Source organism: Eriocheir sinensis, chromosome 63, assembly GCF_024679095.1.
Source record: "Eriocheir sinensis breed Jianghai 21 chromosome 63, ASM2467909v1, whole genome shotgun sequence".
NCBI lineage: Eukaryota > Metazoa > Arthropoda > Malacostraca > Decapoda > Varunidae > Eriocheir > Eriocheir sinensis.
The window spans coordinates 7371906-7394884 of NC_066571.1; the positions used below are offsets into that span (position 1 = coordinate 7371906).

At 50.2% G+C, this 22979-nt stretch overlaps 2 protein-coding genes across 10 annotated transcripts in view; both read left to right on the forward strand.

The window, feature by feature from the left end:
- Window positions 1–22979, forward strand: part of LOC126986943 (basic proline-rich protein-like) — a 58275-nt gene that overhangs the window by 29296 nt on the left and 6000 nt on the right. The window contains exons 3-5 of one of the 2 annotated variants that reach the window (XM_050843474.1): window positions 21487–21602; window positions 21897–21999; window positions 22479–22609. In XM_050843474.1, the coding sequence (XP_050699431.1) occupies window positions 21487–21602; window positions 21897–21999; window positions 22479–22609 (350 nt within the window). The remainder of the gene's footprint in view (window positions 1–21486; window positions 21603–21896; window positions 22000–22478; window positions 22610–22979) is intronic. The other variant, XM_050843475.1, reaches the window with a different exon arrangement.
- On the forward strand, window positions 1048–10977 carry LOC126986942 (uncharacterized). 8 transcript variants are annotated; one of them, XR_007740068.1, is made up of 4 exons: window positions 1048–1519; window positions 1651–6460; window positions 6513–6616; window positions 6669–10977. XR_007740068.1 is itself a non-coding variant. In XM_050843473.1 (2 exons), exon 2 carries the CDS (start codon window positions 2811–2813, stop codon window positions 4593–4595), a length of 1785 nt encoding a protein of 594 aa, XP_050699430.1. In that variant the 5' UTR covers window positions 1048–1519; window positions 1651–2810; the 3' UTR covers window positions 4596–10977. The 8 variants fall into 8 exon arrangements, 1 of the variants encoding a protein (XP_050699430.1); XR_007740071.1 differs by having other exon boundaries at window positions 6565–6616; XR_007740065.1 differs by having other exon boundaries at window positions 1651–6616.

A 22979-nucleotide genomic window follows, 5' to 3' on the forward strand; every position in this document is an offset into this window, starting at 1 on the left:
CAGCAGCAGCAGGGAACGCAGTCAAAACGTTGCAGTCATCCAAATTTAGATTAGCAACATAATATCGGTGGTGCCTGGGTTAGTAGCGGAGGCGATGGCTGCCGGCTATTGCTGTTGGTGGTGGTGGTGATGGTGGGGGTGTTGGTGGTGGTGGTGATGGTATTGTTGGGGGTGTTGGTGATGGTGGTGGTGGTGGTGCATTTTTGTCCCCGGTGGAGTTGATGGTGATGAGGCTTTTTGTTGTTGGTGTAGGTATTGGTGGAGGTGCAGGTGGAGTTGGTGGAGGAAAAAGGTGGTGACTTAGCTGGTGAAGGCCTCCCAGCACCATGACACACACACACACACACACACACACACACAACTATATAGGTCAGCAGGGTAGCGTTGTTGTTGTTGTTGTTGGTGGTGGTGGTGGTGGGCAGGTGAGCCTAGTGACCGCCGTGTACCTGTGCGGGAGGGAGTCACTGCATACAGGTGTCAGGAGGTTTCGCATAAGACAGGTAGACACATTAGGTAACACGCCCCCCCCCCTACCCTGTCCCCCCTCACCTTCTTTTCCCCTCGTCATTGTGCTGTCTCCTCACACCTTACTTTCCCACTCCTGTTTCAACCCTCCCCACTCTTTTCCCCTCTCCCTCCTCCTCTTTCTCCTTCTCCCTCCCCCTCCTCCCCTTTCCCTTTCCTTGAGTCCTGTACTCTCCACACCTTGACTTTGTTTTTACTTTTTTTTTCCTCTCCTTTTCCTCCTCCATGCTCCGTGCTCTCATTTTTTCCTGTCTCTCCTTCGCTTTCCTTTTTTTCCTCCATTCTCTTATGTTTTTACCCCTTTTTTTTTTCTTTATCTCTCTTACTTTCCTTTTCCTCCACGCTCTTACTTGTTTTTACTCCTTCCATTTTTACCTGTCTTTCCCTTTCCTTTCCTTATCCACCACGCCCTTGACTTTTTTATCCCTTCCCTTTGCTTTCTCCTCCTCCTCCTCCTCCTCCATACCATGACCACAAAAAGCTCAGAAGGACGCGAAGATAAATATAGTCCGAATGTTGAGACAAGAAGTTACGTTAGCATTATATATATTAGGGAACAGACCTTGGGTAACGATACTCTGATAACGACGTAAGAAGTGAACATAGACAGGTGTTATGCATAGGACGGAGAACAGACAGAAAACCAAAGTAACCCAGACAGACAGGTAGATAGATATAGATAATGCGTATTGACAATTTAACGTGAGAACCAGGTGGAGAGATAAGATTAGAACCCTTGCCGGTGCAGGATGGAGCACACTTAACGGATATGGGGGACGGATACCAGACAGAAAATCAAAGTAACCCAGACAGACAGATAGATGGATATAGATAATGTATATTGCCATGAGAACCAGGTGGAAAAATTAAATTAGAACCCTTACCGGGGCAGGATGGAGCACACTGACAGATATAGGGGACAGATAGCAGACAGAAAACCAAACTGCAGACAGACAGATAGAGACAGATAGATGCTTATTGACAGGGGAACCAGGTGGAGAAATTAAATTAGAACCTTTACCGGGGCAGGATGGAGCACACTGACAGATATAGGGGACAGATAGCAGACAGAAAACCAAACTGCAGACAGACAGATAGAGACAGATAGATGCTTATTGGAACCAGGTGGAAAAATTAAATTAGAACCCTTGTCGGGGCAGGATGGAGTACACTGGCATCAGAGGGAAAAGTGGGGAAAAACACGAGGAAAGCTTTTGTCCTGCAGTGGGCTAATGATGCATAATGGAGGGTGATGATGATGGTAATGATGATGGTAATGATAATGACCTTTCCATTTTTTCCTCTCCTTTGCTATTCTGTTCTTTTTCTTCCTTTCCTTTCCGTTCCTATCCCATTTTTTTCCTTTTTCCCATTCTTTCCTGTTTTCTTTTTCCTTTCACTTTTTCCTTTATTCTGCTACCGTATTTTTCCTTTCTTTTCCTCCTAACTTTTTCCTTTCCCTTTCATTTTCCTTTCATTTTCTATTCTTTTTTTTTTCTTTTCCATTCCTATTGTTTCCCTTTTCCTTTCCCTTTCTTTTCCCGCTATTTTGCTATCCATTTGGTTTTCCTTTCCTTTCCTTTCCCTTTCTAACATTTTTGTCCTTTCCCTTTCCCTCTATTTTCCCTTATTTTACTGTCCTGTATTTTCCTTTCCCTACCTATCCGATTTTTTACTTTCCTTTCCCTTCTTATCCTATCGCTTCCCTTTTCCTTTCCCTTTCTTTTTCCCCAATTTTGCTATCAATTAGTTTTCCCTCCCTTCCCCTTTCTATCCTTTTTTCCCCTTTTTCATATCCTATTTGTTCCTTTCCTTTCCTATCCTGTTTCCCTTTCCTTTCCCTTTCTATCCTACTTTTTCCCTTTCCATTTCCCTTTCCCTTTTATCCATGCCCATCACACAGCATATCCACGTGCCCCTCCACACCACAAAACCCCTTATCCATTACGCCACAAAGCCTCCCCCTCCCCTCCCCATCCCCCCCCTCCCTCCTCGCCCCCTTCCTTCAGTACGTCTTTGCTTCGTATAATAACGGAGCTACCTTCTCTGACCGCCATTGTCCCGTCCCGTGTATCGTACGCCGCCCCCCTTTACCCCCCCTGCCCCCCCTCATACCCCCCCCCTATCCTTCCTTGGTAAGCCCTTTCTCTCACTGTGTCATACGTTGATCCGCTCTCTCTCCCTCTCTCCCTTCCTCCCTCCCTCTCTTTATCTCGCCTCCTCCTCCTCCTCCTCCTTCTCTTCCTCCCATGTCCTAAATTTTGAAGTTACAGCGTGAGAAAAACATGGAAAGGATCTCGACTGGACTTCTGGGTGAGAGAGAGAGAGAGAGAGAGAGAGAGAGAGAGAGAGAGAGAGAGAGTCGGTCATACCAAAAGATTCATTTGTTTGTTTGTTTGTTTGTGTGTTCCTTTACCTCGTTTTCTTTCTCCAATGTTTCGTTTGTTCATGATTTTATTTATTCATGTGTTTTGTTCCTCCATTTCCTCCCCTGCCACTCAGTACCCCTGCCAGGTCATCCCTCTCTCTGTCTATGTGTCCTTGCCAGACCTCCTCTTCCTCTCAATACCCCCTTCCCTTCCACTTTACACCCTGTCAAACCCTCCCTTCCCCTCACTACCTTACCAATGATCCCCTTCCATGCAGTACCCTTGGCAACCCTTCTTTTCCCCTCAGTACTCTGCCAAGTCTCTCTTTCCTCTCAATATCCCCTTCCCTTCCACTTTTCACCCTGCCAAACCCTCCCTTCCCCTCACAAACCAATCATCCCCTTCCATTCAGTACCCTTGGCAACCCTTCTTTTTCCCCTCAGTACCCTGCCAAACCTTCCCTTCCCCTTACTTCCCATGTTAAGTCTCCCCTTCCCTTCAATACCCTGCCAGCCTTTTCCTTCCCCTCATATAAAGCCTTCCCTCCCCTTTTCCCTTGCCAAGCCTTCCCTCCCTTTCACTACTCTGCCAAACCTCCCTTTCGCCTCCCTTCCCCTGCCAAGCCTATCTTCCCTTGCCATGGTGTCACCCCCTGCTGGGCCTCTGAAGGGGGTGGAGGTAGGGGCTCATGCATTCATCATCAGGGGGGAGGGGAGGGGAAGCTGCAGGGACAGGGCACTTCATCCTCTTAACTCCCCCTCGTCTCCCCTCACTCTCCCTCCCCCTCCCTCTCCTTCCCTCTCCCCTCTCTCCCTATCCTCCCTCACCCCTTCACCTGTACAAGCTATACCTTCCCTCAGCCTTCACACCTGTCCAATCTGTCCCCCCCCCCCCCCCTCACACACATATACACCTGTGCCTACTGTTCCCTTTCCTTCTTACACACGTTTTCATCGTTCCCTTTTGCTCCCTCCTCATTCGTTCCCTTTCACTTCCTCATTCGTCCCCTTCCCTACTCTTTTTTCCCCCTTTCCTGTTCCCTGTTTCCCTCCTCCTCCCCTCTACACTATCCATTACTCCGCCCTGCCCTCCCTTAACTTTTTTTTAAACACTCCCCGTCTACCCACATACCTGCTTTCCTCCTCCCTCTCATTTCCTTCCCTCGTGTTTTTTTTCCCCACTTTCCCTCTCTATCTTTACCTCTCCCTCTGCATTCTTTCCTTCCATCCCTCATTTTCTTTCCCCTTTTTTTTTCATTTTTCTTTCCCCGTTTTTCCACCTCCATTCTTTCCTTCCATTTCTCATAAACCTTCATACCTCTCTTATTTCCCCTTCCATCCCTCTCTTTTTCCATTTCTCTCTTCCCCCCACCCTTCTCTTTTTTTCCTCTCTCCTCCTACCCCTTTACTATCCCTTCCACTTCTCATTTTTCTTCCCATTCTTCTTTCCTTGCACCACTCTCCTTTATCCTATCATTCCTCTCATTTCCATCGTTCTCTATTCCTTCAACCTTCCTCTTCCTCCTCCTCCTCCTCCTCCTTCTTCTTCCACCTTCCTCACCCCCTTCACACCTGTTCCCCATCTACACGTACTCAGTTTCACCCCCCCTCCCCCCTTTCCTCTTCCTTTCCCTTTCCTCCTGTACCCCTTCACCTTTCCTCCCTCTCCTCCCTCTTTCGTTCCATCCTTCCTCACCTGTAATAAACAACACGTACACCTGTCCATCATATCTCCCTCCCCCCATTCGCCTTACATGCACCACCCTTTCCACCCTTAACCCTTTCCCCCTACCTTCCTCCCCCTTCCTCTCTCCATACCTCATATCCCTCCCTTACACACGTTTATCCCATTTCCCCTCAAAATCACCCCTTCCACTCACCCTTTACCTCCCCTTCCCCTCTTCCCTCCTCCCCTTTCCCCTCTCCACACCTGGTCATAGTCCCCCTTACATCCATTTCCCTCCCATACCACACCATCCACACGAACTCACCCCCCCCCTTTACCTCCCCCCCCCCCTTCTCATCCCCAATACTTGCTTAATACACCTGGTCATGCCCCCCTCTTACACCCATCCCCCCAAACCGCCCCATCCTCACGTACTCACCTCTCCACCCACCTATTACTTCCTCCCTCTCCCCTTCTCCCCTCCCCCAATACCTGTAATAAGCCCCACGTACACCTGGTCGTGCCCTCCCATAACGTGACATCACTCGTAAAACAGCGGACCATGAAGCAGGGCAGCAGGTGGGCGAGGCGGCGGCGGGGCGGTGAAACGAGCGGCCGTGGCGGGGGTTGGGTGTAGGGGAGGAGAGGAGCAGGAAGCGGGTGGGGCTACAGCCGGCAGGGTAAAGCGGATAGGCCAGCTCAGGGGCGGCGGGAGAGCGGAGGTTGCAGTGGTGTCGGTCAGGGTGGCAGGCAGGTTGAAGTACGCGGCCTCGCCAGGATAGACTCGATAGAGGGTCGATGGATAAAATAGGCCGACGTACAAAAGCAGCAGGAGAGGGGAGATTGTAAGCAGTATCGGTCATGGTAGCAGGAAGGTTGAGATACACACCGCCCCAGCAGGATAGGAGGATAGGTGGCTAGGATAGGTTAACGTACAAGGGCGTATAGAGGTTTCCAGCAGGTTAAAGGGACAAAAAGGGGTGGATAGGAGAGCGAAGGTTGCAGCAGTGATGGCAGTGTAGCAGAACATTTGAAGTACATAGCCCTGGAAGGATAGAAGGATAGGAGAAGCATGGGAGCTGAGGTTGCAAGCAGAGTCGGTCAATCTAACTCTAGCAGGAGGGTTGAAGTACACAGCCCTGGAAGGATAGAAGGATAGGATAGGCAGGAGAGTGGAGGTTGCAAGCAGTGTCGGTGCAGTGCCGCTAAGATAGAGGGATAGGTGGGTAGGTTAGGTTAAGATACAGGGATAGGTGAGTAGGTTAGGTTAAGATACAGGGATAGGTGAGTAGGTTAGGTTAAGATACAGGGATAGGTGAGTAGGTTAGGTTAGCATACAAGGGCATCCAGCAGGTTAGAGGGACCAAAAAGGGGGAGGATAGGTATCAGAGAGCAGGTATCCGCCAGGCAGGACGCACCCTCACCAGGAATAGAGGTGTAGGATAGACCAGCGTACAAGGGCGGATTGGAAATGTATGTTACGAGCAGGTTAGAGGGACGGAAGGGGGAGGATAGATCACAGAGGCAGGTAGCAGGTATCCGTGAAGCAGGAAGGTAACAGCACGCACCCTCACCAGGAATAGAGGTGTAGGACAGACCAGCATACAAGGGGGGATGGGAAATATATGTTACGAGCAGGTTAGAGGGACAGAAGGGGGAGGATAGATCACAGAGGCAGGTAGCAGGTATCCGTGAAGCAGGAGGGTACTGTATGCAGCCCGCCAAGACACTAGGTAGGTCAGGAGAGCTTTGCAGCAGCTGTCGGTATTCTTAAAGAGGAAAGTAGTGAAATAATGGATGAAGCGCGGGAGTTAGGTTGCAGTTCAGAGTTCCCGTTAGGTTAAGAGAACGAGGGGGGGTGAGTACTGAGTAGGGGTATGAAGCAGTACAGTACCGGAGAGGTTATGACAAAGTGGAGTTAGCAAAGGTAGGAAGGAGCACAGTACCGGAGAGGTTATGACAAAGTGGAGTTAGCAAAGGTAGGAAGGAGCACAGTACAGGAGAGGTTATGACAAAGTGGAGTTAGCAAAGGTGGGAAGGAGCACAGTACAGGAGAGGTTATGACAAAGTGGAGTTAGCAAAGGTAGGAAGGAGCACAGTATAAGAGAGGTTATGACAAAGTGGAGTTAGCAAAGGTGGGAAGGAGCACAGTACAGGAGAGGTTATGACAAAGGGGAGTTAGCAAAGGTAGGTAGAAGCACAATACAGGAAAAGTTAGGACAAGATGGGTTGGCAAAAACAGGAAGCAGTGCAGTACAGGAAAGGCAAGGACAAAGATGGGATGGCAAAGGTATTAAGCAGTACAGTGCGTGTCTCTATGGGGATTAAAAGGAGGAGAAATGCAGAGTAACGAAGGAAATTCAAGGAAATCAATGTCCAAGGAATATTAAAGTTAAGCTATGAAGCGTCACAAAAGCGATTCAGGGAAAGAGGAAAAGCGATGTCGCGAAAAAAAAAAGGTTGTCGAGTAATAAGCGAGGAATAAAACATGAAGTGGATGCTTTAGCGAGAACACAGTGAAAACGCTTTAGAGTGAAGTGAAGCATTAACGAATCCGTGGAGAAAAAAAAAAGAAAAAAAGAAAAAGCTATTAGTAAGGGAGGTTCCGTACAAAGCTAATGCGTAGAAATTGTTTGATAAATGAAATAACTAAATGATAATAAAAAGAATGTCAGAATTGAACTATTAAGTGTTGGTGTAGGAAATATCAGTACAAGCCGTGGGGAAAGGGAAGTTTTAGTAAGTTAAAAATATGCACGCTTGTAAGACAGTGATTAAAAAAAGGATGCCAGAATATAAAAGAACTTAAGGCTTGCTGTAGGAAGTATCAGTGAAAGACGTAGGAAAAAGGGAAAGTTTAGTAAAGGAAAATAAATAGTATGACAACAATACTAAAGAATGTGTCAGAACAGAAAGAACTTAGGCTTGGTGGAGGAAATATCAGTACAGGGCGTGAGAAAACTTGTCTTAGTAAGTGAAAAAAACAAACTCATTAGTAACTTACAAAGACAATAAACGTTACAGTTACCGAGGAGGAGATAAATTTTTAATGCAGGAAGAGAAGTGAACGTTATAGAGCGCATGAATGAAGGCAGGAATCGATGGAGTGAACGTTCCAGTGTGGAATGAAATCACTGCAGTGCAATAACGTTCCAATCAAGGACGAAGGCAGTTCAGTAACGTTTCAGTCAAAGAGGAAATCGCTTATGATCAACGTTTCCATTAAGAATTAATTAGTACTGGTAACTTTTCAATAGAGGAAGATAGTCAGAAGTGAGAAGTTCAGGCCGGGTAAAGTAAATCAAGTCACAAGAGTAATTAGAAAAGCATTTCAATCAATAACACATCCAGGCACAGTTTCAAGAAGGGAAGAAAATTAGTGAACCAAAAACGGTTGACATATATGAAAAAACAGCATGGAGATTATTTACCTGACAAATTAAATGAAGGTGTTATTGGTATAAGTAGGACATTAAGTATAGAAAAATTGTAATCAAGAACACTTGCAGACAGTTTCAAAAAGGGAAGAAATTGACGAACCAGAAACGTGTGAAATATGAGACGAAAACAATATGGAGATTTTTTTTTTTCAGTCCTGCGAATTAACTCAAGATATTATGATTTTGAACACGAAACATTCAGTTAAACATTTCACTCAAGAACATATCCTGACTCGAGTTTAATCAGGGAAGAAAATGATGAACCAGAAATGTTTAGAATATGTGGGTCAGAAAAGATAGGATGTTTCAATCTAGCAAACCAAATCAGGGTAGGCCTATACGAATGGTAGTTACAACACAAAACATTCGAACTCAACACTTAGGGTCGTATTGCAAGGCATTTCGCCATCCAAGAACACACATTTGACAAGGCTTTCGTGGGAGTTGTGGGCATTTCCAGGAGTAGTTTTATGACCCTGGTGGTAGTTTGACCCTTCTTCTGTACCGTGAACCTCAAGAAGCATTCATTGGAACCCGACTGACCCCCTCCTTGGCCTTTAGAAATAGCTGATGTGAGCAGAGAAAATGTCTTACAATATAGACCTTAGAGGTAAAGTTTCAGACAGGGAAGAAGAAATGCGCGTTCCATAAACTTTTCACAAGTCTTTATCAGGAAATCGATGTTGCGAGGGAGCCAGTCTAATAAATCAAATCAAGTTGAGAGAAGTTAAGGAACGGGACATTTCTTTCAAGGGTAAACCAAGACAACATTTCAGGGATGAGAGAGAGGAATCAATGCATAGGGAACGTTTCAGACTGGACACAAACGAGTAGTGAAGAAACGTTGTCTGGAGATGGAAGCAGGAGGAGGAGGAGGAGCTGGAGGCGGGGAGACCAAAATCAAGAAGAAAATCAATGCAGTAGATGATGCCAGAAGAGAGAGAGAGAGAGAGAGAGAGAGAGAGAGCAGACTGAGTAGTAATTAAAGAGACAAGAGTGAGGAGTCAGCAGGCAGGAGTTCAAGCAGGCAGGCAGGCTTAGGGGAGCGCAGGGGGGGTGGCGACCTGCCTTGACCCAGTATGCAGTGTGAAAGTTGTGTGTGTGTGTGTGTGTGTGTGTGTGTGTGTGTGTGTGTGTGTAGATGCTTTTGTCATGTCTGTTTATGTATGGCTGAGGCGCATTGGTGTAGGTCTTAGCTATCAGTGGACCAGGGTTCGAGCCCCATTTCGTAGGGGAAGCGGCGTCGTGTCACCGCGGCAGGAGCGTGTGGCCTTACCTGTCTGGCTCAGGTGGAAAGTCATGGCTGTGTTTGGACGTGTCTTGCGTCACCGTCTGTCTGTCTGCTTTCTTGTGTGTGTTCAGCGTTAAGTGGGCCTCTTTTTGTCCGTCTTGCGTCCCGATCTGTCTGTGTCTGTCTCCTGAGTTTGATATTGCATCCTTGCGTCTGTGTCTCAGTGTGAGTGTGTGTGTGTGTGTGTGTGTGTGTGTGTGTGTGTGTGTGTGTGGAGGGGGGGGGGGTAGGTAGGTTATGTGTCTGGCCGTTGTGCGTGTGCTTTCAAAAAGTGGATACGTGAGTGCGTGCGTGCGTGCGTGTGGGTGTACGTTTGTGCGTTCACGAGCGTGCGCAGGTGGTGAGTATTCATGTGCGTGCGCAAGTGAGTATGCATGTGCGTGCGCCTGCCTGTGAGTATGCATGTGGTTGTGAGTACATATGTGCGTGCGTGTGTGCGTGCGCAAGGCGGCGGCGGCGGCGGGGCAAGCAGAGAGGAGTCAACGCCCGCCCAAGGTTGACAGGGGAAAGCGTCTTTGTTGGCCGCCCCGCAGACAGTTGGCAGACAGCTCTTACCAGTCATGCCTTCCCCGGCGGCGGCGGCGGCAATGGCTGTGGCGGCGGAGGAGGTGCTGGTATGAGGGAGCTGCCGCCCAGACACCCCCTTCCTGCTCCCCCCCCCCGCCCCCCATGCTTGCTTGCTTTGTGTGTGTGTGTGTGTGTGTGTGTGTGTGTGTGTGTGTGAAAGATTTTCTCTGATTTCATCTTTCCGTTCGTTGCTTCCCTACTCCTCTCTCTCTCTCTCTCTCTCTCTCTCTCTCTCTCTCTCTCTCTCTCTCTCTCTCTCTCTCTCTCTCTCTCTCTCCCCGTGGACTTGGCTGCGTGCCTCCCTTTCTCTGTCAGTCGGGCTGTTTGTCTGATGGCTTGCCAAAGTCTGTCAGCCATTTGTTGCTGACTGCTTGCCCGTCTGTCTGTCCCGTACCTGTCTTACACCCTCCCCCCTCCCCCTTTCTCTCTCTCTCTCTCTCTCTCTCTCTCTCTCTCTCTCTCTCTCTCTCTCTCTCTCTCTCTCTCTTCATAGTGATGGTGTCTGCTTCCTGTTTCCTTCAAAGAGGAGGAGGAGGAGGAAGAAGAGGAGGAGGAATGTCTTGGTCATCCTTCCCCTTCACCCCTGCAAGCGTGATTTGGCGGCGGTGGCGGCGGAGAGGGGGAGGGGGGTGTAGTGGTGGGGGAGGAAAGTTGTCGAGGTGGCGGTTGCAACATTTATCGACATGAAGTACTTTTTCCTCTTTATGAGCTGAACCACGCATCATCTCGATCTCACGCAAGCGCCTATTCCTCCACTTCTTGTTCCTCATATCTGCTTCTTGTACACGAGAGAGAGAGAGAGAGAGAGAGAGAGAGAGAGGAGCACTTGAAATAAGGCTTCTGCAAGGAAAGGATTAATCTCCGTTCCTCCACGTTTCTTCTGCCTTTCCCTTGTGTCTTATTTTTCCTCTCTCTCTCTCTCTCTCTCTCTCTCTCTCTCTCTCTCTCTCTCTCTCTCTCTCTCCAACCCTTTCTCTGCATCCCTGTTCTTTGTGGGCACATAGTGTTGTGTTAGGTCATGGTTCTCTCTCTCTCTCTCTCTCTCTCTCTCTCTCTCTCTCTCTCTCTCTCTCTCTCTCTCTCTCACACACACACACACACACACACACACACACACACACACACACACTTGGGACATGACTCGTGGGAAAATGAGAGTACAAGTGTGTGTGTGTGTGTGTGTGTGTGTGTGTGTCATGACGTGGGTATGCTTATAAGAATGCGAGAGTGTGTTGGTGCGGGTGTGCAAGTGCATAGAATCCCGATCAATAACTCTCTCTCTCTCTCTCTCTCTCTCTCTCTCTCTCTCTCTCTCTCTCTCTCTCTCTCTCTCTCTCTCTCTCTCGGGAAGGAGCTTGTCTTGCAGTCTTGCTCTGCATCAAGCTCTGAGAAGGAAATTTTCAGCTGAAAGTTTGAACCAAAATGCACAAGTTTCCACTGTGTGTGTGTGTGTGTGTGTGTGTGTGTGTGTGTGTGTGTGTGTGTGTGTGTGTGTGTGTGTGTGTGTGTGTTACGGGAAATGAGAGATCAATGATACCAAAGATAATAATAACTTGTGAATATATATATATATATATATATATATATATATATATATATATATATATATATATATATATATATATATATATATATATATATATATATATATATATATTTAAACTGTAGTAAGCCTCTAGTATATCGTCAAACGTTTTGGGGGAAAGAGTATTATATTGATCATATATTTTTTTCGTCAGTTTGTTTCGGAAGGTTCACATCGTTGCAAGAAAAGTCGTTTGGGTATGCAGGCGATCTTGGGAGCAAACAGTCGGCGCATGGCTTCGGCGGGACCCTCGGGAGTCTGGGCGAGGTGGATGCATTCCTTGGCGGGGCAGAGGTGGGGGCAGCGCTGACGACATCTTGCGGCGTGCCTTGGGTTTGAATGCTGGAGTGTCGTTTCGTGGGGCGAGGAGGGGGGCGGGGAACGTAACTGAGAGAGGATAGGATTGTGGTGGTTGAGAAAGGGCGGGAAAGGGTGGAGGGCTGTGTAGGGCATGCAGAGGGTGCGTTGGGGTTTGTGAGGGTGACGATACAAAACGGGCGACGGTGGAGGGAGAGACAAGGGCTTGGTGGGGGAGGAGTGGAGGCGAAGCGCTTTGGGAGGGTGGACGAGGGTGACGTACACTGACAGTTGTGGTGGCTTGATGGAGGGGAGGAGGGGAGTGGGGGGCGAGGCAGGGGGGAGGAAAAGGGTGGTTGTGTTGAGCTCTAGTTCCCATGGCAGGAAATACCTGTTGATGCACACGTGAATGAGGCGTCTCTGTCCGCCTGTGTCCCGACCCTCACATCGCCCTGCTCTGCCCTACCCTGCCCTGCCCAGGTGTTGAGGGGCGGGCCAGCGGGCAGGGACCTCAAACCGCCGCTGGGGAAGATAGAATGATAGGACGGGGCAGGGGCCGAGGGGCCGTCCACTCATCAACGTGCTCAACAGAGGGGGGGAGGAGGGGCGGCGTGGGTATTGGGTAGTTAGAAATGGAGTATATATCTGGTTAGTGGAAGGGTTAGTGGTTAGTGTGGTAGTGAGGGCGTGGAGGGCGTGTGGCGGAAGTGGTGGTGTCTTCGGTATGAGGAACGTTACGCGCCTGGAGGCTTCTCCCCCCCCCCCCCCCCATCCGCGCCTCCACGCCTTACCAGAAGCTGCCGGCTGAAGGGAAACGTTCTCGGTCCTCATGCGGCCGGCGAGAAGGGCAGTCGGGGGGGAGGGGGGCGTGGCGGCCATTGCACATTCCTTGACCGGCTGGGACTCGAAGGCGTGTTCTCAAAGGGCGGCTCGTCGCTGGTGCAGGTCGTTAGCGGCGGTGGCCGGTGGTGTGAGCGTGAGGTGTGGTGGGGGAGAGGGGGAGCAGGGCTGGTTGGGGGCGGGGCGGTGGTGAGGGGCCAAGAACGGTGAGGTCGTCAGTTGCAGTTGAGCCGTGGCTGCATTGGTGTGTTGAGGTGACACGCACGCACATCCGCCGCGCACCACGTCACTAGCACACACGCACACACGCATACACCGCGGCTGCTGTGCTCCGTCCGCCGCACACCAGCTCAGCAGGTAGCAGCGGCAGCAGCAGCAGCAGCAGCAGCAGGGGAAGAGGACTCATTCAATGGCGTGCCGCGGAGGGCCGGCGAGTCGGCGGTGGCGGGGAGGAGACTTGTCGGCGGGTGCACGTGCTGGCCCTGCCCGGCTTTACTTCCCCCGGCACGCTGAGCTCACGGCCTCGCCAGCAGGTTGCTGGCTGGCTGGAGGGGTGGCTGAGTGGTTGGTCTGTGGCTGAGTGTTTGTGGGGCTGGCTGAGTGTCGGCCAGGCTGGCTGGGAATGCTTGGTCTAGTGCCTGAGGGGCTGCCGGGTGGTTCGAGTGGTGGAGTGAGTGGGAGTAGTGGAGTGACTGATAGACTGGCTTTGTGCCCGGATTACCTCTGCTGGGTTGGCTGAGTGGCCGTGTGTGCGTTGGCTTGTTTGTGGCGCGAGTGCCTGTCGGGGCGTCCAGGGGCTGGTGTGTGCGTGTGAAAGCCTTGGACGTGATGGGAGGCGTCGTGAGTGGCTGGGTGTGGAGGCAGCGCCACTCCCTGCAGGGCTACGGGCCAGGCGGCGGCGGTGGAGTGAATGGCTAGGAGTGTGTGTGTGTGTGTGTGGCAGGATATGGGTGAGATGAGGCATTGTTTAGGGTGAGGGAGGCAGAGGCAGCCCAGCTCACACTTGCCACCCACCACAAACCACCAGGACAGGCCAGTGACGGGGAGACTGCGGGGGTAGGTTAGGGGGGTTGTGGCTACTTCAGGGGGCGGCTGAAGTTGCATGATTGTGAGGAACCGGTTTGTGTGTTAGGTATAGCGTGGCTGTGGCAGTGGCGGTGGTGGTCATGGTGGTGTAATGGGAGTGTTGAGAGAGATAATATTAAGAGGCCGGTTGACGGTGATTGTGTGTGTGTGTGTGTGTGTGTGTTGAAACAGGAAGGGTTGTGATGGGGGGGTGAATAGGGGCAGGCCAGGTGGTGGCGTTTCAATTGTGATTGGAAATTTGAACCTGACGTCGATCATTTGAGAGAGAGAGAGAGAGAGAGAGAGAGAGAGAGAGAGCACAAAACCTGCAAAGCTGCAATCCAACCACGAAGCCAACCAACCAGCCGGTCGCCTCACACACACACACACACACACACACACACACACACACGGAAAATATTATTGGTCAGCAGCGACATGGAGGAGGAAGAGGAGGGGCCAAGCTGATATCATGAAGGGGAGGGTGAGGGTGAGGGGGCGGATGGAGACGAGAGAGCCTTGAGTCACTAAGCATGCGAGTAACCTTGTGGAAACAATAAACGTAATGAGTAATAAAGTCATGAGGGCCAGCAAGGGTGCGGGAGGCGTGGCAGGCAGGCGGTAAGCAGACAGAAGGGTCACTGCGCAGCCTGGTGGGGAAGGAAGGCTAGGCTAGGCAACCCCGCGGCGCCTAGGATATTTATTTGCCCTATTTTGCTCCACTCCACGCTCTCGACCCCTGCGTCCTCCCCTCCCCTTACCCCTGGGACGCATACATGGTTGTGGTGATGGTGATGCAGGTTGTGGTAAAGGTGAGGTAGGTTAGGATGTGCTAGTTTCACCACCATTGTCACCACCACCACCATGCACCGTGATGTTTCATAATGCGGTGGTGGTGGTGGTAGTGATGGAGGGTAGTAGATTGAGGAAGCCTATTCAACACCACATCACCACCACCACTACTGTTGCTATCACGGCCCCGCCCCCTCGTCCCCACACACAGGTTCTATCCTACACATAAACACACACAGTCGTAGCGTTCGTTGTGTCCCGTGCGGATTTGGATAAATGAGGATCCTAGAATCAGAGCGAAGGCCCCATAGCCCTATGGAGGCGCTGTCGGCGAAGATGGGCGCCCTGTACGACGATAAAGGTTAGTTGAGATGGGTTTTACATAGATATTTGTCTGACTAGGGCGGGCTGCCTGGCCGGCCTTCTGCCCCCGCCTACACACTCACCCACCTGCCCCACATTATTATTATTATTATTTGTATTATTAGTATTAGTATTAGTATTATTGTTGTTTGTGATGGTGTTGATGTTTGTAATACTGATCTTGTTGATGAAAATGTTTTATGTTGCGGTGTACTTTCCCGAGAGAGAGAGAGAGAGAGAGAGAGTGCACGTGGAAGGTCATCGCCCTCGCAGGCACTCGGTCGATTGCTTGCCTGCCTGCGTCCCTCCTCCTCCTCTTGCTGTGCCACTCCAGGTCTCCGCGGCACCGTCCTTGAAGGGGGGGAGCTCGTTTATCCTCCCCCCCCTCCCGCAAGCTCTTCTTTCTCTTGCCTTCCAACACAAGTGCAGGGACAGTCTCAGGTCAGGGATGTGTGTGTGTGTGTGTGTGTGTGTGTGTGTGTGTGTGTGTGTGTGTGTGTGTTTAGAATGCAACTATACATAATGGATGTCTCATGGTCTTGAATGACTCTCTCTCTCTCTCTCTCTCTCTCTCTCTCTCTCTCTCTCTCTCTCTCTCTCTCTCTCTCTCTCTCTCTCTCATTTATTTTCTCACTTTCGCTTTCGCACTCACTTTCCCTTATCTATCCCTGATCTATTTGTCTATATATCTATACTCTCACTTTCTTACTTTCTCTTACAATTTCCATTCTCTCTCTCTCTCTCTCTCTCTCTCTCTCTCTCTCTCTCTCTCTCTCTCTCTCTCTCTCTCTCTCTCTCTCTCTCTCTCTCTTTGTCCTCGCTCCTGGCCAAAGAGCTATGTCATGGCAGCAGTAACGCCGGTTCCGGTGAGAGAGAGAGAGAGAGAGAGAGAGAATGTACTGTAAGATAATCGATGTGTGAGAGCAGGAAGGACTAAACGTACCCCGTCTATGGTGAGGGAGAGTATTAGAGAGAGAGAAAGAGAGAGAGAGAAACTCTTCTCGTACCCTGGAGAGAGAGAGAGAGAGAGAGAGAGAGAGAGAGAGAGAGAGGGAGTGGGAGAGTAGTTGTATCCGGCGCTTGCAAGAGAGGGAGAAGAGGGGGGGTGAAGAGAAGGACGCAGAGAGAGAGAGAGAGAGAGAGAGAGAGAGAGAGAGCGCTAGACAACCTCGCCTCCCACCTCCTCTCCCATTCCCCCTCCTCACCACCCCCACCGTTGCCACCTCCGCCCTCTCGCTACCCATCCTCCCGGCTCCCTGCTGGATCAATATCGCGTCTCCCTTTGCACCATTTAACATCCAGATCCTCGGCTAAATAGGTGGAGTTTTGACGTGAAAAATTGGCGTGACATGAGTAGTGGTTGCGGTGGAGGTGGATGTAGTGGAGGACGAGGTGGTGGTGGTACTAACGGTGGTAGTGGCATTGGCGGTGGTGGCAGTGAAGGAGAGGCGGTGTTGCATGGCAGGTTGTGAGGGTGAGAGGGATGCATGACTTGAAGCAACCTGGCGGCGGTGGTGCTGGTGGTGGTGGTGGTGGTGATGATTGTGTACTGTTAGGAATGGTGTTTGATGTAGTTGTTTGGAGTTGGGGTGGTGGTGCTTCTATAGTCATTAGTGGTGGTGAGGATGGTTGTAGTGGTCATAGGCACTGATATTGGTAAGAAGGGATTGTGGTTGATGCGGTTGTGGTGATTCATTTAATTACTGGTGATGATAATGGATAATGTGTGGTTATGATAGAGATGAGGTAAGGGGTCGGTCCATGTATTGTTAGTGGTAGTTAATGGTATAGTATATTGGTTGCGTGGTGGATATTTGGTAGCAATAAGTGGTGATTACAAGTATGGTGGTGATGGTGGGAGGGGAGGTGGTTATTGATGGTGGTGGTGGTGAAGTTAGCTAATGAGTGATGGCGAATGCATTGTTGGCAGTGGTAAGTCACGGAATCGGTGATGATGATTAGGGGGGTAAAGTTACTCATGATTGTGGAGGTGGTGGTGGAGGTGGTGATAGGTACTGGTGTGTTCGTGGTGGTGGGGAAGGTGAAGACAGCTTTAATATAGTGGTGGTAGCGCCGGATAGTAATTGTGGTATTGGCGGGGGTGATTGGAGGGGGAGGTGATAGTGGCGATAGTTCAGGTGAAATGGAAATGGATGGAATACTTGAGAGATTATGACCTATCCTTCCTGCCCCTTTATGACCTATCCTTCCTGCCCCTTCCTTCCTTTCCTCTCCATCTTTGTTTCTTCTCTTTAATTCTTTCGCCTTCACCCCTTTTCCTCTCTATTGTGTTGTTTCTTTCTCTCCCTGTGCATCTTCCTTTCCCTCTCCTCCATTCCTCCTCTTTCCCTCTCTTCCATCCCTCCTCTTTACCTCTCTTCCATCCCTCCTCTTTCCCTCTCTTCCATCCCTCCTCTCTCTTCCATCCTTCCTCCCATTACTCTTCCATCCCTTCTCTTTCCCTCTCTTCCATCCCTCCTCTTTCCCTCTTCCATCCTTACTCCTTTCCCTTTCTTCCATCCCTCTTTCTCTTCCATTCTTCCTCCAATCCTATCTCGTTTTTCCCTCTTCCATCCTTCCTCTTTTTACTCCTCCATTCCTCCTCCTTTCCCTCTCTTCTATTCTTCATCCTTTCATCGTTTCTCTCTCTTCCATCCTTCCTCCTTTCCATCTCTTCCATCCTTTCTCTTTTCCTTCTCTTCCATCCTTCCTCCTTTCCTTCTCTTCCCTCCTTTCTCCTCTCCTCTTCTTCCATCCTTCCTCCTTTTCCTTTTTCATCCTTCGTCGTCCTCTCCCTCCTACCTTGGCGAACCTGCTACCTGCTCAACTATTGAAGGGTTCTGTTTCTTCCGATTCCTGTTAGCGTCTCTCTCTCTCTCTCTCTCTCTCTCTCTCTCTCTCTCTCTCTCTCTCTCTCTCTCTCTCTCTCTCTCTCTCAACATTGCTACTTTTCTCCTTCCTTCCGCATTTCTATATCAGAGAGATACGAGTGTGTGTGTGCGTGTGTGTGTAGGAATCTGACAGCCGGGTCCTCCTCTACCTTTTTATGCTCCCCCCCCTCTCAACGCCAGTACACTCACCCCCCTTGGTCAATATCTTCTCTCTCCCCCCCTTCCCTTCTCTGCTCTCCACCTCCCCTCTCCTCCTCCCCATCTTCTCTCTCCTCTCCACAAATCTCTTACACATACTCAACAACATTTTTCGCATCCTTCTCCGAAAAATCTGTTACTTTTTTTGTTTTTTCACTCGCAATAATACGGAAAATTTTACTCACTTTTCCTTTTTTTATTGTTAGACGGATTAGTTTTCTTTTTTGTGCCCTTTTGTTGGTGGCGTTATGCATTCTTATCAGCTTCATGATTCACCTGCTGCCCTGTTTATCTTCTGCTTACTCATGTGATCCTTATCTGCCTACATTCCTTCCTACCTGTCTTCCTTCCTTCATTCCGCTGCCACTGTATCGTCTGCTTACCTGTATCACCTACCTGCGGGCCACCTCTTTGCTACCTGCTTACTATCTAACCAGCATCATAACAAAGTCCTACTTACCCTGAACCTGCTACCTGCTGCATACCTTTGTTCACCTGTCATCCCACTAGTTAGTCTACCTGCCAACTACCTACCCAGCATATCCTCATATTGACCTTTAACCTGCTACGTACATAGTTCACATACCCACGAGCTTACCTACCTGTTCATTTACCTTCCTACCCTTGCTCCCACAACTACCTATTCCGCCTGCCAACCACCTAGCCAGTATTTCCACGAATCCTCATATATACCTTTAACCCGCTACCTACACAGTTCACATACCCACGAGTTTACCTACCTACCTGTTCATTTACCTTCCTACCCTTGCTCCCACCACGACCTATTCCGCCTGCCAACCACCTTGCCAGCATTTCCACGAATCCTCATATTGACCTTCAACCTGTTACCTACACACAGTTCACATACCCACGAGTTTATCTACCTGTTCATACCTGTCCCACCCTTGCTCCCACTACTTCACCCTGTCCACCAACCTGCTATCGAGCCTGCCTACCACCACCTTACATACCATTGCCTGCCTGCCTACATACCTTCTCACATCTTGGCGGTTGAGTACAAGAGTGTCTGCATATCTACTTCAGTGATAAGTTCCCCCTAATCCTACTCTACTCAAGGTGTTCCTCCCCCTAACCTCACCCCCTCTCTCCCCTTGTGTGTGTGTGTGTGTGTGTGTGTGTGTGTGTGTGTGTGTGTGTGTACTAGTAAGACTTTGCCCGAGCCAGACCAGAGTATAAATAGAAAACGTACCGCGGTGAGAGGACGAAGGAGGGAATGAAGAGAGGAGGAAAGAAGAGAGAGGGAGAGGAAAGGAGTGGAGAGAGCAGGAGGAGGAGGAGGGAGAGGTCGCAAAAGGTAGAAGAGTGATGGTGGTGAGGAGGAGGTTGCCGGCCTGCCTCTAGCCTCGTCCTGTTCGTCCCCTACCGCTCTCTTCCTCCCACTGCCTTCACCCCCCCACTCCCCCCCAACCCCTCCAGCCTCCTCGCTTCCCTCCCGCTTGCTCTCTCTCTCCCCAGTCGTCCGCCATGGCTGGGTACGAAGAGCGCATAGGTCCACCCCCCCCCCCCCTCCTATCGACTCTCTCTCTCTCTCTCTCTCTCTCTCTCTCTCTCTCTCTCTCTCTCTCTCTCTCGTTGTATTCGCTTTAATTCTTTCACTCTGGTTGTCGTCATTCTCGTATTCGCTCATCTTGTGTATCATTGGTGCCCTCTCTCTCTCTCTCTCTCTCTCTCTCTCTGCTGTAACGGCTAGTATCATCAGTAGCACTAGCAGACGCCCGGTAACATGGTGGCGTGACGCGAGGACCCAGGGAGGCACCACCACCCTGGGTCACGTGAGCGCATCCTACGGCCACTGCACTTGCGTCAGCTTGTACCTAGGGCGGCGGGGCATGGGGAGGGGGGCGATGGACAAGGGGAAGGCTTAAGAGAGGGGGTTAGAGTCCCTGACCTGCCCTAACGTGACCCTGACCAGCCGTAACCCAAATGCAACTAAGCAAACCTAACGTGTGTACCCCGGCCAAGTGTGTGCATCTGTCATGGGGACGTTAACTTGCCTTGCCTTGCCTCGCTCGTCTGCCTGCCTGCCTGCCTGCCCCACTCCGGCTGTGCCCCGTGTTAGGCTTATTGCTCTCTCTCTCTCTCTCTCTCTCTCTCTCTCTCTCTCTCTCTCTCTCTCTCTCTCTCTGTATGTGTCTATCTATCCGTCTATCTCCAGGCTAGGAGGCCGAGGCGCTTGTTTTTCCCGGGGGTGCACACGCCTATGCGATGGCGCCGGGGGGTTGGAGGGGGAGGTGACCTAGTTTCCCCCACACCTCTGCCTTCATTAATTTTCTTGTCTCACCTGGTGTCGCTGTCGCCTCCGCTGTCACCCGCCTCTACCATCCACCACCACCACTGTTACCGTCTCTCATTGTTGTCAGCGTGATCTCGTAGTATATAGACAACCTAAGCCGAGGATCAAGATGGAAGGTTAACCGGGTGCCGCTGCGTGCGGGTGGACGGTGTTGTGGTGGGGTGGGGGTTTATGGGTGTGGGTGCTGGTGTATGTATGGATGGGTGTGCGTGGGGTGCAGCCTGAAAAGTGAGGTGCTAGGGCGTCTGGCAGGTGTGAAGGACCTCAACGTATGATTATTTACGGCGGGTTGTGGCGGGCGGGGAGGCGGGCGGCGGGGCTGGCAGAGACGGCCTTCAGCCACTATTGATCGCGCCGCTACTGCCCACTTCCTCCGGCAGGGCAGCGTACTACGGCGTGTGGGCCCTGCCGCCGGTGGTGCCGTTCCCCACCCCCAGTGTATGCAGCATACCAGGGCCACGGGGCACCCAGGGTCGCCAACATAAATGTTCGCCAAAATGGGCTCACTCGAGGCATGGAGGCCGTTGGGTGTCGCTCTGCGTCCTCCCCCCGCCTCCTTCATAACAAGTAGCCATAACACCTCACTTCGGGCCTCCACTGCCTCCGGAGTATGACAAAGGCATCCCTCTCTGTCTCCCTCCCGCCCTCCCAACCTGCTCGGCTCCCAGCAGCCAGCCAGCTTGGAGGTGCAGACAACCGGCTCCCCCTTCCCCCCTCCCTATCCGTCACAGTGCGGGATGCGCATTCACCAGGGCCACCACGGGCAGCAAGTGCCATGCTGGTGCATGGCTCCCCTCGACTTGCCTGGCATAAAGGTCACCGTGGATTAAGCTGGCAGGGTCGTGCTGCAGCCTCCTCCATTCCACCTCGCCGGACTTGAAAATGTGGCTGCCATATTGCAAGCATGCGGGGCTGGTTCTTTGTGCCTCGGGTCGCCCCTGATTGGTGTTTGGGCGGCGTGGATCACGTTCTTCCTGGTTGCCGTTATAGCTGAGGCTCAAACTGTCGCTCATGTCGCTGAGGTTTTCTTGGGGGGCGTGGGTAAGCTGCAAACCTGGCACCTTTGTTTAAAACAGTATTGTCTGGCCTGTTGCTAGGGCCGTTGAGGCTGGAGGAGGAGATGCCTTCAAGCACTACATGCATTGTATTACAAGTAAAAGGAGACATGTCTGAGAGCGAGGCTGTGTGTGTGTGTGTGTGTGTGTGTGTGTGTGTGTGTGTGTGTGTGTGTGTGTGTGTGTGTGTGTGTAGTTGATGTACTGACGTGTGTGTCTTGTCTTGCAGGGCAGCAGCAGGTGGGGGAGCAGGAGCTGGCCACCAAGATGCTACAGATCCAAAGCAAGCGGTTCTACATAGACGTGAAACAAAACAGACGCGGCAGGTTCATGAAAGTGGCAGAGGTGAGTGGCTGCCCCATGCTGGGGGCTGGAGGTCTGGCCCTCCCTTCTTTACCATACAGGAACAAAGGCCAGGAAAGTAACTTAAAAAAAAAGGAAAGTTCATAAAGAGAAAGGAAAATGAAATTAAGAAATGAGCCGAGTCTTTCCCAATTACCAAGCAACATCCAACTAAACAATAATCGTAATTCTTAACTAGCAGTTTCATGTTAAGCAGTGGGAGTAAAGAGGGTGTGCGAGCACACCCTCGACGGGCCGGCCTGGTGGCTCACGTCTCAGCCGGTGTGCATCTTTCAGATCGGTGCTGACGGGAGAAGAAACCAAGTGTTCCTGGCCCTCTCTACAGCGGCAGAGTTCAGGGATCACTTATCGCTATTTAGTGATTTTTATGCTAATTTAGGTGAGTGAACTTGTTTGTTATTGGCAGTGGGGATGTTGTGTAGCAGTAGGGGCACTTGTCTGCAATGGCTGTGGTAGAAGTAATAGTAGTAGATTTTTTATTTATTTATTTTTTATTTTTTTATTATTACTGTCAGAGTAATAGTAGAAGTTAGTAGCAGTAGAAAATATTAACAGTTGTTAAAGTTAGTAAAAGTAGTAGTAGTAATTGTCATCATTGATATTTAAAAAAAAAAAATTATAATAATTTCTTGATATTGAAAATATATTATTTTGCCTTGTTTAATCTTTGAATCAGTTATATTCAAAATATTTCCAAGGGTGCTGATCAGGGATGAAAAGCTAATGTTTGTCATTGGTTGTGGTTGATTTTTCATTGTAAAGTTGCAACATTTTTGATATTGTCAGCCTTATTTAATTGATGTGAATGACAAGGCATCATCGCAAGTTAGTGTGTTACAGTATTTTCTAATTGTCTAGTCCCCCGGTCAGGTCCACCAAATCCCGACACTTTACCAGAGGACGGCAAACTCAAGTCTGAGACCATGGTCAAGGACAACAGAAGGTACTACTTGGACCTGAAGGAGAATTCCAGAGGGCGCTTCCTTAGGGTGAGTTGTGTGTTCCTGTGTCGGGGTCGTGCCGGGGCAATGCAAAGGGTACAAAAGGAAGTGTGCTTGCTTTCATTTATTCCTTGTGTGTGTTCTTGTATATGTTTGTTGTCACAAGCATTCATATTTTTCATGATTAGCTCTTAACCCGGTAGCAGCGACGGGACAAATTTGTGGCTTTACCGTGTATATACCAGCGACAGGCCAAATTTTTGCCATGATATAAACCCCCAAAAATAGATGATGTATAAACTGATCACAAATGCATTTATATATATTATGAAATGATTTGTGTGAGTGATGATTTGTTCTCATTAATTCGCTTAGAAGGGCCTTTAAGAAACATGATCCCCACATCTACCGGGTTAAT

Excerpts from the sequence above, each read along its gene's own strand:
- LOC126986942 (XM_050843473.1), top strand. The coding sequence starts at position 2,811 with ATGGAAAGGATCTCGACTGGACTTCTGGGTGAGAGAGAGAGAGAGAGA.